Raw genomic sequence first — 15,655 nt, 5'->3', positions numbered from 1 at the left:
TAAAACTAATATAAAAAAGTGTTACTGGGTTCTAGGACAACCAAGCCTAACACAGAGAAACCCTGTCTCAGCAAATAAAAACAGAAATGCCTCAAATACCGTGTGCTAGCATATTGATTTACTTATTCTTCATAATCAGTGAAACTCAGTGTAATAGCTGCCTTGCACTAGCAGCCACTCTGACTAACAGTTCCTCCTTTCTTATCTGAGCTTCATGAACTACATCCGATTCCTTTTTCTTTTTGTTTTATAGTATACAAATACTTTTCTTCCTGGTACAAGATGAGGAAATAACCTGCAACCAGAATGCCAGGTACTTGCCTAGGTACATAACTCATCACTCCAACATAGTTTAACTAGCTGGGTGTGGTGGCAGAGTCCTGCCATCCCAGCCCTTGGGGGCAGAAGGAGGATCAGGAGTTCAAGGTTATTCCCAGCTACAGAGTGAGTTCAAAGCCAACCCAGGCTAGTGAGAGTCAGTCTCAAAGAAAGAGAGAAAACCGTTAACTACCAAACACAGCAAACTAGTAACTAACCAGCTTGAAAATTCACTACTCACAATTTGAAACTAATTTATGAATGTTTTGTAAAACCAATCTATTAAACAGTAAAAGTATAATTAATTATGAAGTCAACTCTAATCCAGTAATTCCATGATGTTTAGAATTCTAAAATCTAGAATCTCTAAGCTTAAGCCTGCTCTTCATTTTCAGAAGGCGAAACGATTAAACACAGGAAAACACACACTGAGGACAACCTACCCCTTCCCGAGTTCTTACAAGTGAAAGACTACAAAGAATGTTTCTCACACAGCTACAAGTCTTACAATACCTCTTTCTAAAATGTGTTCTTTCTTGGGAACCAGGCACAGTGGCTCATGCCTAGAATCTCAGCACTCACGAGGCTGAAGGAGAACTGGGATCTAGACCTGCTTGAGAGACAGCGTGGGACACTATTTCTAAGAAACAAACGCTCTTTAGTCTAGTGGTCATTGTCGGTTTTAAAAGGAAAGGTAAAAATATAACTTTTTAAATACTACTAATGGCTCATTCCCATTTTACAATATTATTAGTGGTATCATATATAATTCTCATGGTATCTTTTAGTAACACTTTTTGATAATGGGGGGCGGGGGTGAGGGGTAAGACAGAGTTTCTCTGTGTAACTGTGCTCCAGCTGTCTTGGAACCAGGTTGTACTCAAAATCACTGATTTCCACCTGCCTCTGTCTCCTGAGGGCTAGGATTAAAGGCGTTGTACCACCACCGCCCAGCTAAATAAGAAGCCTTAAAATATGGAATAAAAGAGCCTGTTTTTTTTAATGGTTGTAGTAAAGACATATGTTAAACAGGTGTACATGCATGATGTGGGATCTTTAGCCAGGACTACTACTCTCTCTTCCAACAAGATCAGCTCTGAGCCCATTTCATCAAGTTATTGATTTAGTAATGGTTCCTGTTGAGAGACTTAAGAGTGGCAGAAGTCATGTGGGGTATCACTGTCAGTGCGTTGGCTTGAGTTCTCGCAGGCCTGCCTAAAATAAAGTGACTAGAATTAAGTATTTTTAAGACTGCAAGATAAGTAAATTCAAGAAATGCTACCAGCCAGGAGTGGTCATTCATACTTATAATCACAACACTTGGAAGGCTGAGACAGGGCAATGTGAATTACAGGCCAACCTGGGCTACCAAGTGGGACCCAGTTACAAAGAGACAGAAAAAGGGGATTTGGGGGGTGTGGCTAAGGGAAAGAGTACTCACTCACTTGACAAGCTGCCTTTATGAGTTTAACCCCCAGTACCACACAGCATGTTCACAGGTCGCCTCACTCACCTGGTGGACCTTCCCCTAGGCATCCCTCCATACTTGGTCTCACTTTGAGCCTCACAGCTCTTCTAAGGTAGGTATTCATCTATCCTCTGAGCTCTATGCAAAGGTGCCCCTTGAACGCTCTGATACCCTCCCTGGCCCACCCCACCCCCAATCCTCTAGCCCCTTTAAGTAGCCTCTGACTCCTAGGGCCCCCACAATCTCCTCTGCCGGTCCCTCTTAAGCACACTAGCTCCGGCCGCCCCTTCAACACCGGAATCCCCATCTTAGAGTCCCTGCCTCACGGACAGCAGCCTTTCTCCCCAGAGACCCTTCTCCTTCCAGATCCCGGCTCCCCTCAGGACCCTCAATCTCCTCGGGATGCCCGCTCCACAAGCCCCCCTTCTCTTCAGGACCCCAGCCCCAAGGCCGCTCTGTTGACACGCGCTGTCCACCTCTGGCTTCACTGCGCGGGCCCTGCGGCCACCACACACCCCCATCGCTGCCCTTACCGCACATGATGTTGGTCACGGGCGAGGGCTGAGCTGTCGGGCGCGCGGAGAGCTTCAGAAGCGAGGGTGAGCTCGGGCCGGGGTGGTGGCAATGAGAGGACTCTGGGATGCGACAGCTCAGACCCGACAGTCCGACTCAGCGCTCGCTTCGCTCTCAACTGCCGCCCCGCCCCCCCCGGCCACGCGCGCCGCCGCGGCTCTCCCATTGGGCCGCGCCCGCGCCGCTCACGCGCAGGCATCGCCCGCCCAGCGCGCAGACGCAGAGCTGCGGGTAGCGACGTGGCAGGGGCTCGACCAGCATCCGCTTTAGGTTCCTGGAGCCGCCCGCTGAGGGCGAGCCGAGCCTCGGAGGAGGAGGAGGAAGGGAATGTTTACACAGCAGTTTGTGTGTTTCAAGGGGAACGGGAAGGAGGGAGACAGAGAGAAAAGCTGTAGGGCAGGAGGGAGAGCCTGGGACAGACGTGTCAGTGTGCAGAGCCACGGTGGCCGGAACTGCGCTGCTGGCGCAGAGGTGCGGGAGCCTGCAGGACGCCCTCGGGCAGCCATTCCGGTGACGACCTGAGCTGTAGGCAAGGTGCTCAGCGCCCCACTCCCTGCCTTCCTCACTGTTCTCTGCCTAAGGTACCACTAGTCAGTAGTCCCAGCACTGCGCCTGCGCTCAGGGAAGCTGTGGGCACGTTGTACTCGGGATCGCTCTTGTCGCGAATGAACTCTCCGTTGAGAAAAGAGGAGTTAGCGGGGCGTTCCCTTTCAGAAGGTTTAAATAATACCTTGGAGCAAAAGTAGCTGGTTATCAGCCCGCACTTGATAGCTCTAACGGAAATGAATGAGTAGGGCCCACAGAAGCACTCTCAGCCAGAATCCCCTTCCTACTGCTCCAGCATTCAAAACTGCACGCCAGGGTTATTCTACAGAGTCCCACATCACATCCTTGCCACTTTTAAGTGTGACATCTTTAGGTCTCCCCAAGATGGTTTTAACATCTCATCCTTTGATCTGTCTCATACAATAACAGACTTCTTTGGTTTTTTGTTTTTTGTTTTGTTTTTTGTTTGTTTGTTTGTTTTGAGACAGGGTTTCTCTGTGTAGCCCTGGCTGTCCTGGAACTCACTCTGTAGACCAGGCTGGCCTCGAACTCAGAAATCCGCCTGCCTCTGCCTCCCGAGTGCTGGGATTAAAGGCGTGCGCCACCACGCCCGGCTATAACAGACTTCTGTATTAAAGGTGGTTTTTTTCCTCTCCCCACTAAACTGTTAAGTTCCTTTATGATAGAGTGAGATTTTTTTGTTTGTTTGTTTGGTTGGCTTTTTTTTTTTTTAATAACCAACACTTGCCTAGTCATAGACCAGAGCAATACGTGGCAAATTAAAACTGTTCTGGTGGCTGGAAAGAGTGATAAAAGCCTTATAGGCTTGTCCTAAGCTCTTTGTATGTGCAAGGAAGCAAAGGCTTTTCAGTTTTTTTATCGCCTATCTCAAATAGAGGCTAGAAAAAGTAATCAAGGAAGTATTTCTCATCTAAAAGGCTCTTCATTATTCCAAGCCATTACACAGGTCCCTAGATTACGTTGGCAGAGCTAACACAGTGACATGTTCCTTAGAGGACCTCTTAGAGACCCTCCCCTGGAAGGCGACTTGAATGATACTGCACAAGAACCGAAGTGTGGTTCTGGTGCCTTGCCTCCCTTGTTTGCTGGCAGCAAACCTGTCGATGCCACAAAGGAAATGGCAGTAGTACCAGCAAAGTGTTTCAGCTACAGTACTTTGTTCAGCTGTGCCTACCGACTCACAGTTCCTTATCTTACCCATCTCCGTTCTGCTGCTGTCTGGGTAGGTGCTCAGCACCAGCTGAAAGGAAACTTTAAAGGCCAATGCTCTCCAGCCCAGCCTTGAACAAGCTCACTAAACCACCATACAAAGAATGCTTTGTAACCATGTGCCAGCTCAGACACTGCCCCTCCTCTGTGTAGAGCTCTGCCTTCTCTGGGCCTGTAAAAATAAACCCAGAGGAGAAAATAAATGCTGTGTGAAGGAAAGAGGCCATCTGAGCCTAATTTGAACATCTGAGAACACGGTTTTTTTGTTTTGTTTTGTTTTCTCCTAACCAGCAACACTGAACAAATTTAAGGAGGGAGAGTCTCTGTCTTAATTAGGGCTTCTATTGCTGCAACAAAACATGGTGACCAAAAGCAAGCTGGGGAGGAGAGGGTTTATTTGGCTTATACTTTCACACTGTAGTCAATCACTGAAGGAAGCCACACAGGAACTCATACAGGACAGGGGCCTGGAGTCAGAAGCTAATGCAGAGGCCATGGTGGGATGCTGCTTACTGTCTTGCTCTGCACGGCTTGCACAGTCTGTTTCTTATAGAACCCAGGACTATCATCCTGGGGATGGCACCACCCGCCATGAGCTGGGCCCGGGCCCTCTCCAATCAATCACTAAGTAAGAAAATGCCTTGCAGCTGGATCTTATGGAGACATTTTTCTCAAACGAGTCTCCCTCCTTTCAGGCAATTCTAGCTTGTGTCAAGTTGATATAAGGCTAGCCAGCTAGTCCTTGCTTTAAGACTTTTTGACCTTCCTCATCTCTGTGATTTTTGTTTCCTGTAAGTGTCACAGCTCTGAAAGTAAACTCTTCCCTTACAGAGGTATTACAGCTCTGCTCTGCCTGTGGGGGGAAGGCTCCCCCAACCCCAGTGGAACAGCTCTGATCCTTCAGTCAAAGTGTTTCAGTTCTGCTCCAGCAGGGGGAGGTTTCCCCCCAAAAAAGTGTTACAGCTCTGCTTAGAGAGGTCTCCTGGCATTCCAGAGCCAAGGATACCATACAGTCACACTGCACAACAAACTTCACACGAGAGATGTATGGGGTGCAGGGAAGGGCGGGGAGTGACCCAGGAGGGCAAGAAGCAGCAGAGAACTGAGCAGAAGAGAGGTTTATAGAGGATTGGGGGGATGGGGGGGGGATGGGGGGAGTGCGGGGGGGGGGGGGATTCCAGAGTGGCCAGGGGTTGATGGGATTCTGTTTCTTGGCCCTGGTCTTGGGGTCAAGTCTGGGTCAAGGTGTTTTTCTTTGTCCTTTTACCTACATTCCCCTTATCCAAATTCTAATAAATAGCAATGAAAGTATTGTGTAAAATGAAATAGAGGTGCTAGGATACATATGTTTGAAATTTGAAGGAGTTTTGTAGTAAATCTTACCCAGTGGGTAGGAAAGATAGTGGTAAATAGGGAAGGAGAGACAGCCTGAGGCCTGTGAGAAGAAAAAATCGAAAATCTGAAGGCTGAGGCAGGGTAGGGAGTTTAAAGTCATCCTTGAGAGCAAAGAGACTTCCAGGCCAGCCAAGCCCCTGTCTCAGAAGACACACCGGGCTGGAGAGACCGCTCAGGGGTTTAGAACACATGCTGTCCTTCTGAAGGACCAGGGTTCAGTTTCTAGCTCCCAAATAAGGTGGCTCGCTGTGACTGTAGCTCCTGAAATGGAAATTTCTGGTTTCTTTAACAACTCAGTTGTGTCTCATGACGTTTTTTCCGGAAGCCATCTTGTGAGAGAGGGCATGGACTGTTTTGCTGAAAACAGACACTTGAGAGGGGACATGATGTTTAGAAAGAATATAAATAGAACCCCACAGACAGTGAGAGGATGCTCTAGCTTTGCTCCACCAGGCAACACGTCACTGCTCTTCATTTCCTAGAGGGAAATAAACCAAAGAACTCGTGGTGCCCAGCTGCTCCTGGCCGCCTCTTTCGGCCGCTTCCACTGCCTCCTGCAGATCAGGCAGAGCCTTGCTGTTGCTGCTGGATCTGCTGCTGCTACTGATTCATGTTTGGTGGTTGCTATTGAATTGGGCTGTTGGTATCCTGATAACAAAGAGTGGGATCACCCCCAAAGAACTACTTCAAAACAGGTCCACAACTTCCTTTTCCCAATTAACCTTCTTTTTCCACTTACCTCTAGAAGTAGTGAACTAGAAAGAAGGTGGGCTAGGAGGAGGGTTGGAGTGTTTAAGAACCCTAAATAAAGCAGGTTTTGAAAAATCTAAGCGTACAAACTCCAAGGGATACAACACCTGCTCCTGGCTTCCATAAGCACCTGCATGCATGAACAAGTTCTCTCTCTCTCTCTCTCTCTCTCTCTCTCTCTCTCTCTCTCTCTCTCTCTCCTGGATTCCAGGTGTATCTACACACACATACATACACACACATCACATCCACACTCTTGACTTACATGGATATCTGCACACACACACACACACATACACACACACACTATGACAACACCAGTCATCTATAGAAAGGCCTCTGGACTGGGCCCCTTTGGTTCCACTAATTACCCCAGCTTAACCTACATACCTTCTCCCTAGAATATCCCTTCAAATGCAGACCTGATTAGCTCTCCCTGTCCAGGGTACCTCGTCCACAAGGTTAAGCTCCCACACAGATGATGTACACGGGTTACCAGGCCTTCCTCCAGCAACTTTGTCAGTCAGTGACTTCCTACCAGACTCTTCTAGCATTTTGTAATCTAGCTACCCTGAGCCCCACCCTACCCCCAAGTTCTCTGAGAAAATAAAACCAGCTCAAACCAGCTCAAACCAGCTCAAGCTTTAACAATTTGCTTTTTGTTTCATTTTCTTTTTGAGACAGTATATCCATCCCTGTATAGCCCGGGATAGCCTGGACCTACCACACTTAGTTCGTTCTCTCTCTCTCTAACTTTTTATGTCTTAAAAGGGAAACCCAAGTTTTCCCCCAGATGCCATACAGTAACATGGTCCTATTGAGGAAACCAAGGCTGCAACAGATGAGGTCCTCACTTCATGTGGCACTTAGTCATACCTGGCAGAACCAGCCCTGCCTTACCCTCACCACGGCCTCCTCTCAGGGCTCCCTGCCTCTACCCTCATCTTTCATGACAATGAGACAACCATCACAGAAGATGAGGTCAATGCCCTCATCAAGGAAGCAGTACAAAAGTGGAATCTTGGCGAAGGTCCTGACCACATGTACTGTGGGGATGCCAGCATCTGGCACTGCCCCAGAAGAGAACCGGAAACAACGAGAGTCCTAGAGCAGGATGGTGACTCGAGCTTTGGTATTCTTGACTAATCTTCATGACCCTGATAACTAAGCCAGCCTCTAGGTTGAAGAGGTAGCTCGGTTGGTAGAGCCTTGCCTAGCCTGCCCAAGACCCTGGGTTTGATCCCCAGGATGACATACAAGGGGTGTTGTGGTGCAGGCATGTAATTCTAGTGCTTAGCATGTAGAAGCAGAATCAACTCAGACTGTGTCCTCCACTAAATGGTGAACTGAGGCATCATGTTGCTTGAGCTGTGTGAGAGCCTCGCTCAAAAAACAAAAGCAGAAAGACCAGTAAACCATATCCCTAGCCCTAGAGGACCAATTTTGTTTTATTTTTTTTAAGATTTATTTATTTATTTAATGTATATGAGAACACCACTGGTCTCTTCAGACACACCAGAAGAAGGTATCAGATTCCATTACAGATGGTTGTAAGCCACCATGTGGTTGCTGGGAATTGAACTCAGGACCTCTGGAAGAGCAGTCAGTGCTCTTAAAACTGCTGAGCCACCTCTCCAGCCCCACTTTTGTTTTCATGTCCTCCTGACTTAGTTACTGTTCTACTGCTGTGACGAAGCACCACGACCAAAGGCAGCTTCTAAAGGAAAGAATTTAACTGGGAGCCTTCTTGCAGTTTCAGGAGGGTAGGCCACGACCATCATGGCAGAGTATGGTGGTAATTAGGCAGGCCTGGCACATCACTGACATGGCACAGCACTGGTGCAGTGACTGAGTTTGCATCCTATCCACAGGTAGGAGGCAGAAAGAGAAAGCAAACCCACCCTCAGTGACAGAAGCCTCCAACAAGGCCACACCCCCAATCCTTCCCAAACAGTTCCACCAACTGAGGAACAATCATTTAAACATATGAGCCAAATAAATATATATTTATTTCTATTTTATGTGTATGAGTGTTTGGCCTACATGTATGTATGTCTGTGCTTAGGGCGGCATTGGATCCCCGGAAGCTGGAACTACAAATGGTTGTGAGCCACCATGCGGGTTCTGGGAATTGAAGCTAATGTTTTATCTGCTGAGCCTCCAGCCTATAACGCTGCTCTTAAGAAACATCTTTTCATCTACGACTGGGATCACTCACGCACAGGCCTCTAAGCTCACAGCCCTTTCCACAAGATGAACCAGGTGTCACCTGGCTCACAGAGCTGTGCTGTCTGGCAAGTATGACAGCACTTCGTTGTCACATGAAATCAAACTCAAGCAGCCCCAATCAGCACAAGTCACACAAAGAGGTGAACTATACACCTATCTGGTCCCCAACAGAACTGCACTGCCTTCTCTCACTCAGTCTGATCCTACCATGAGGAGAGTAGACTGAACAGATGAAGAAGAGGAGACTGGCTTACACATGGTTCTGCCTGACAAGCAAAGCCCACCCCAAAGGAGATGTACCCAGCAAGACAGATCCTTCCCGATGTGCCCTGGAAGAACAGTGGTGAAGAGAAATTCTCCCAGAGAGCAGAACTTGGGGGCTTTCATGGGCTACAGTCAATGACTTGGCTGGATGTCTGTGGACATGGGAGAGACAGGATTGGAGGCAAGGGAATCTGGGAAGAAGCCTTGGACAGACCTTGCTGATGGGCCACAATGTGAAGATGTGCCCCACGTGGTGGAACCTGTAGTCTCAGCCTAGGACAACTCTCATGAAGTGGGGAAGATGATTTACCCTATAGACAGCAGGCAGCCCTAGTTCCCAGACACTCTTATCAATGACAGATGAGCTCATGTACAAAATGACTGTGGCAGCATAAACAGGAACTACTATGGCCTCGGAAACACAGACTACTGCTCTCCATGGCTGACCTGGCTGCAGACACTATGGGTGTCCACTGAGCCTTTAGAGGCACGAGTTCTTGTAGTGGGTTGGCCTGATGCTGCTTGTATCCTAATGCTAAATAGTAGTTCTCGCAATCTGGTTGCCTCATGAGCAGATCCTCATGTACACCAAGTGATGCTGTGTAAACCTTGATCCCTAATTTAACTGGTCAATAAAAGGGTAGAGCCGGTGATTGGGCAGTGGAAGGAGAAAGGTGGAATTTGAGGGTGGAGTGAGGGGGTTACAGGTAGAGGGAGAGGGGAAGAAGAAAGGAGATGGAGGGGGCTGGAGAGATGGCTCAGCGGTTAAGAGCACTGACTGCTTTTCTGAAGGTCCTGAGTTCAAATCCCAGCAACCACATGGTGGCTCACAACCACCTGTAATGAGATCTGACCCCCTCTTCTGGTGTGTCTGAAGACAGCTACAGTGTACTTACATATAATAAATAAATAAATCTTTAAAAAAGAAAAAGAAAGGAGACGGAGGTGTAGGAGGAGGCAGCCATGAGGGGAAATTGACCATGAGCACGTGGCCAGGATAAACAGCAAGTAACAAGGGACATTATGGCTGGGGAATAAATTAGAATAGCTCCAAACCAGCCCAATCTTGGGCTATGGGTTGTAAAGAAAACACCTGGGATGTGTGTCTTTTTACAGGCTAGCTAGAAAGATAAATAAATACTACAAGTGTTTTCCTCATGGAAGTCATGGTGTTTTATTACTCAATACTCCAAATGAGGATTTGCCTTCCCCAAATACAACACCTGACCATTTACAACCCCCATATCTCACACACAGCGGCACTTCGATCAGGAAACTCAAGTCACAGCTGAAGGGCAGCAGTGGGCCTGGCTCGTTGCCTTCACTGATCCATGCTCCCATCTGAAGCAGGTGGCTTGACAGAACAGGAAGATCACTTTTGAAGACTTTGTTGCAACACCAGAAGAGAATCCTTTGCTATGCCAAGGCAAGGGACCTTGAAAGCTGTCTGTCCCTAGTATGTGACACCTTCTAACTTAGCCAAGGCGTGAAGGCCCAGAAAAGGGGTACCATTTGGAGGTGATCAGTCACTATTACCCCTAATGACCCACAAGCAAAATTGTTGCTTCCTTATGCTCTCCTGGTCTATAGGTCTTAGTCCAGAAGAAAGACAAACTTGTATCTGGGACATACAACAGTGACTGTATTGACCCAGAAGGTGACTGCTATCCTGCTGCTCTGGGCTCCTCATGCCTAAATCAGCAGGCAGGAGAGGCAAAGAGGGGAGTTATGGTGTTAGGTAGAGTGAAAGATCCTATCCTGTAGGAATTGGACTACTCTGGTACAAAACTGAAAAAGAAGGCACCAGGAAGGAGGACACCACTTTTATTCCCCGAGTCCTATGATTAATGTCAAAGGGAAATCACAACAACGCAATCCAGGCAGGACTGATAGTGGGGCGGGCCTTCAAGGAAGAAGTAGGGTTGCCTCACTGGGTCAGGACCACACCTAGCTGAGTTCTTTGCTAAAGGCAAAGGAACCATAAACTGTGTAATAGGGATTAAATACCAGCCAGAAGCATGTAACCAGTTAGAGACAGCCTAACTGCCCTGTTTCTTCCTTATGTGATTACATAAGGAAGTATACAGCATGTATAAGTGTGTGTGTAATATACATATATATGTGTGCCTATGTATGTGTATATATAAATGTGTATATAGGTGTATATGTAAATGTGTATTTATATTCAGGGAAGTTTCCTCCCTTCATATCTCCTACAGATAACATAAGGTATGACTACATTAGCATATAGTTTTGTTAGCCTTTCAATAAAGCACTCAGGCTACATATTATTAAGGAAGGCCTTGGCATCCTCTTCGGGGGCCAGAGTTTCAGCAGTGCATACCAAGTTAGGTGGAAGGATGACCCTGCTGCAGCTCTATTTGGAGATTATGATTTAGTGAGCTTCATAGCAGTTCTGAGTGGACAAGGGGTGGACTTGAAATGGTTAATTGTATGTATTAACCTAGTTGGGCCATTGTAAACAGATATTTAGTCAAATATTCTAGATGATTCTGGAAGGATGTTTTGGATGATATGAACATTTCATTCAGTGGACTTAGAGCAGGCAGCCGGGCATAGTCTTCATCCAATCAGTTGAAGGTGCTACTAGGACCAAAGACCCATCTGCCTAAGCAAGACCTCAGGGGCAGCAAGGCTTCAGAACCCTGAGCCTCTCTCTCAACGACCCATCCTTCAGATTTGGGATCCCTCAGACTCCATAGCTGCATGTGTGTGCATGTGATCATTCTCTGAATATCTTACATATGTACACAGGCACACTCTGGAAAACCAATAATTTTATTGATTTTTCCCAACATTGAGCTTTTTTTTTTTTTTTTTTTTTTTTTTTTTACTTTATAAATGACAACAGAAACCCATTTAGGGCTGGAGAGATGGCTCAGCGGTTAAGAGCACTGACTGCTCTTCCAGAGGTCCTGAGTTCAAATCCCAGCAACCACATGGTGGCTCACAACCATCCCTAATGAGATCTGACGCCCTCTTCTGGGGTTTCTGAAGACAGCTGCAGTGTACTTACAATAAAGAAATAAATCTTTAAAAAAAAAAAAACCATTTAGATTAGAGGAAGGAAGGATTTATTCGCTAACATTAAGTATGAAAGGGACATATGGGTTGGGTCACGTCTATATAGAAACCACAGACAGTGCTGTAGGACTCTATCTCCTCTAATTTGGTTTTTTGAGACAGGGTTTCTCTGTATAGCCTGGAACTCACTCTGTAGACCAGGCTGGCCTCGAACTCAGAAATCCACCTGCCTCTGCCTCCCAAGTATCCTCTAATCTTAAGGACAGAGAAATGACCTCAGACAGTTCAAGACTGAGGCTTCTCCTCCATCCTCACTTGCCTGCCTGCCTCTCAACCCACTGACAGCTGAAATCATCGAACAGTACAGACTAGCACTCAGAGATCTGCCTTCCCGGTGAGGGTTCGAGGTCAGCGTGAGACAGCTGCTCTTGTGAAAATGAGGGTTGGGAAACAGAGATCAACAGTTTAGCTTTCCAAAGGAAAAGTGGAAACTGTTGTTAAAAGAATGAGAAAGAAAGAGGCTACAAAGGCTGTCTGTTACCTTAAGTGAGCATGGCCTGACTCCTTCCTTCTGAGACAATGGCTACTCACTCCCAACTACAAGTAGAATCACTTCTGGTAGAGGAATCTTAATTCAGGACATGGCTGCTCTGGCAAGAGATCAACTCCAAACATCTTCTAGGTCTGTGTGATCTGGCTGGAATGCAGACATGCCTTTAATCTCAGAAGACAGAGATAAGCAGATCTGAGTTCAAGGTCAGCCTGGTACAAAGCAAGTTTCAGACAAAGAAAGGCTTACATCCAGATGTGGGGGCACAGGCCTTTAAGCAGCACTCAGGAGACAAGAGGTACGAAGAGCTCTGAGCGCTAGTCAGTTCTGTTCAGTGAGCTCAGTTGTCAGGGAGTTGAGAGGCAGGCCCGGAGTTGAGTTCCTGGAATTTGAAGGCAGCTTTCCTGGAACAGTTAGGAGTGAGACAGGTTGCAGAGACAGAACAAGCTAGAACCAGGTGAAGACAGAACAAATCAGAGAAGGAGAAGGAGCCAGAAGATTAGAACAGATTGCCAAAATTACTATGAGGCCAAAAAGAGCAATTCAGGAGAGGCAGAGAGAAGCCAGTTTGAATCAGTCAGCCTAGAAAACATTCTAGGCCTCGATTAGATTGTACAGAGACTAGAAGCTTCCAGGACGAGACCTAGGTTAGCAGATGGAGGCTAACCTCAGTGACAACAATTACTTCAGGAGAATAAAAGTTTCTTTTACAACTTGCCATACTAAGCAAGCCCAGTAGAATCTGTGTGACAAGTTTCACAGACTGAGGTGGTAGACTTCAAAAGAAGGAGGTCTCCTGGAGCTGGTTGTGGAATTCTTGGCCAGAACAAAATATTGAGCTGTAGTTCTCATGGCAATCTATCTGCTTTGTTTTCTCTTATTCTTTTTCTTATTTGCATGTCCCTGATAGCCTAGACCAAGATCTTAAGGGAGAATAATAATGGGTAAGAAACCATCCCTTGAGATGGGGTCACTAACATGACCTTATCTCTGGGGAAACCAACGCTTTATAAATCATTTACAAAGTTATAGAATAGTATTATGACAGATAAAAACTTCCCCCAAAATAAAATTTCATATGGCTACACGTGTGTTATCGGAAGTGAGCTTTGGTATATGGTAAAGAAAGTCTTAAATAAAAAAGAATTAAAATAGTTTAAATTTATGCATTGAAGATTTATAAAAAATCAGGCATTCGATGTGGGGTTTTTTTGTTTGTTTGTTTGTCTGGTAGGGGTTTTTTTGGGGGGCGGGGGAGGTTTGAGACAGGGTTTCTCTGTGTAGCCTGCCTGTCCTGGAACTCATTCTGTAGACCAGGCTGGCCTCAAACTCATAAATCCACGTGCCTCTGCTTCCCAAGTGCTGGGATTAAAGGCGTGCGCCACCACTGCCCGACTCCAGGCGTTAGATGTTAAACAATAATTGACCATAGAGATTTATTAACCTGCTCTTGGAAATATGCCCCTAGCCTTGGACGATGGCCCCACTGAACACACCCTTTCAGAGTTGTTACACTTGGATGATCTCTATTAATCATGATGTCACCTGTTCTGTTTGTGATTCACTGAGTACATCTTTTCAGAGTTGTGATGTTTGCTTGATTTTTGCACTTGCCTGTGCCAAATGATAATGATGGTATTTGTGATTGCTTCACTGAACTTTTAATGTATTAAAAACCCCTGCTTGAGAGCTTCAAAATACACTCAGATTCAAACAGCCTCTATGTTTGTTTCTGTTTGTCACCGCCAAATCCTTACCCACCTAGCAGAGACTAGAAGAGAGAGCTTTCTAGTTTTGCTAAGAAGGAACTTAAATACACAGAAAACATGAGACTAGCTGTTAGCCCATTAGCATTTCTTCTAGGCTCCCCCCAACAATTACCTAGTAACAATCAGGTAGGCTATAAAAGGGAATGTTTGGCCTCTCTCCACCCCCTCTGACCCCTTTCCTCCCCTCTCCCTTTCCCCCCTCCAACAAGGCCACACCCACTCCAGGGGTAGATGCTTGCCCTTGGCTCAGTCTGAGATGGTAGGGATGCTCTATTTGCATGGGGAAGAACTTTGGGTGTTGTCTCTATGTGACTGGTTATCATGGCCCTCTCAGTGGGTGCTGTAGTTATGTGGTCCAGGACACGTAGACCCTGGCAGGGAGCTGGTTCCAACGCCTGCCGTCGTCCTCAATTAGGATAAGTCTTTGAGTTTTTGAACTTTCTTCGATCTTCTGTCTGGAGACAGGTCTCCTGTCTTGTGGCACCATCCACTTACCCCACAAGCAAGTATATCACTGTGGGGGAGGAGTGTCACTGAGGGGGTGGTCTTTGAGACCTTCCTTCTAGCTGCCTGAGGAGTCAGTCTTCATCCTGTTCGAACAAGATGTAGAACTCTCAGCTCCTTCTACACCATGCCCGCCTGGATGCTGCCAAGCTTCCTGCCTTCATGATAATGGAGTGAACCTCTGAACCTGTAAGCCAGCCCCAATTAAACGTTGCCCTTTGTAAGAGTTGCTTTGGTCGTAGTGTCTCTTTACAGCAATAGAAACCCTAAGACAAGGGGAAATTGTAACTTTAATTTTTCAAAGCCTACTTTAAATGATGGTTGTAAAACACTTTAACCTCCCTTGTAGCCCACCACCCAGCAGAGGTAGTGGGGAAAAAAAAGGATTCTGGGAAAGGGGGCCTGTTTTGAGATTGTTTTTTGGAGCAAATTCCATCTGCGTTGTCAGAAGAGCAGCAGTTCAGTTCACAGGTCCGCAGAGGCAGCTCAGTTCACTCACAAATACTTCATGAATATACCATGCTCAACAACACAAGCAAGGAGAACCAATACTTGTATGTCATTAGCAAAGAATCCTTCATCACGAGTCCTTTCATGTGCTTGCTTTAGCAGAACATCCTTTCACCTGTGTCTGCTTCAGTTAAATGTTCCTTCATGTGTTTGCCCCAGCAAAACACCATCCAACACAACTGACTCTCCAAAGAACCCTTATGCTTCCACTTCAGGCTATAGTCACCCACCTAACGGGGCTTACGTTTCTAACTGTAAGGTGCTGTTTGTTGCACAGTGAACCATCAGTGGCGAATTACTATTTTTATGTAATTACTCTCATGTGGCCTTCTATACAGACCCTTTACCCAGGCTCTCATGTTAGGCAGCTAGTGAAGAATCCAACCTAGCATTCTATGTAGCACTTACCCTAAACGGTTAGCAAGGCATCTCAGAACCTACCTTGCTATTAACCAAGATCTTAGTTTCAAGTACCTACTAAAGTGTCCCACATTTACTGTTTTT

The 15,655-nt window shown here is 46.5% G+C and overlaps 1 protein-coding gene across 1 annotated transcript in view; it reads right to left on the bottom strand.

Annotated features, from left to right (window-relative positions):
• Gfpt1 (glutamine fructose-6-phosphate transaminase 1) overlaps positions 1-2,479 on the bottom strand; it is a 49,362-nt gene extending 46,883 nt beyond the window's left edge. Inside the window, exon 1 of the mRNA NM_013528.3 lies at positions 2,320-2,479. Within this exon, the coding sequence (NP_038556.1) occupies positions 2,320-2,326 (7 nt within the window). The 5' untranslated portion in view covers positions 2,327-2,479. The remainder of the gene's footprint in view (positions 1-2,319) is intronic.
• Positions 2,480-15,655: the final 13,176 nt, after the last annotated feature.

This window comes from Mus musculus, chromosome 6 (genome assembly GCF_000001635.26).
Source record: "Mus musculus strain C57BL/6J chromosome 6, GRCm38.p6 C57BL/6J".
Classification (NCBI taxonomy): domain Eukaryota; kingdom Metazoa; phylum Chordata; class Mammalia; order Rodentia; family Muridae; genus Mus; species Mus musculus.
Note: the sequence above shows the minus strand (reverse complement) of the source record. Positions and strands in the feature narration are given on the sequence as shown.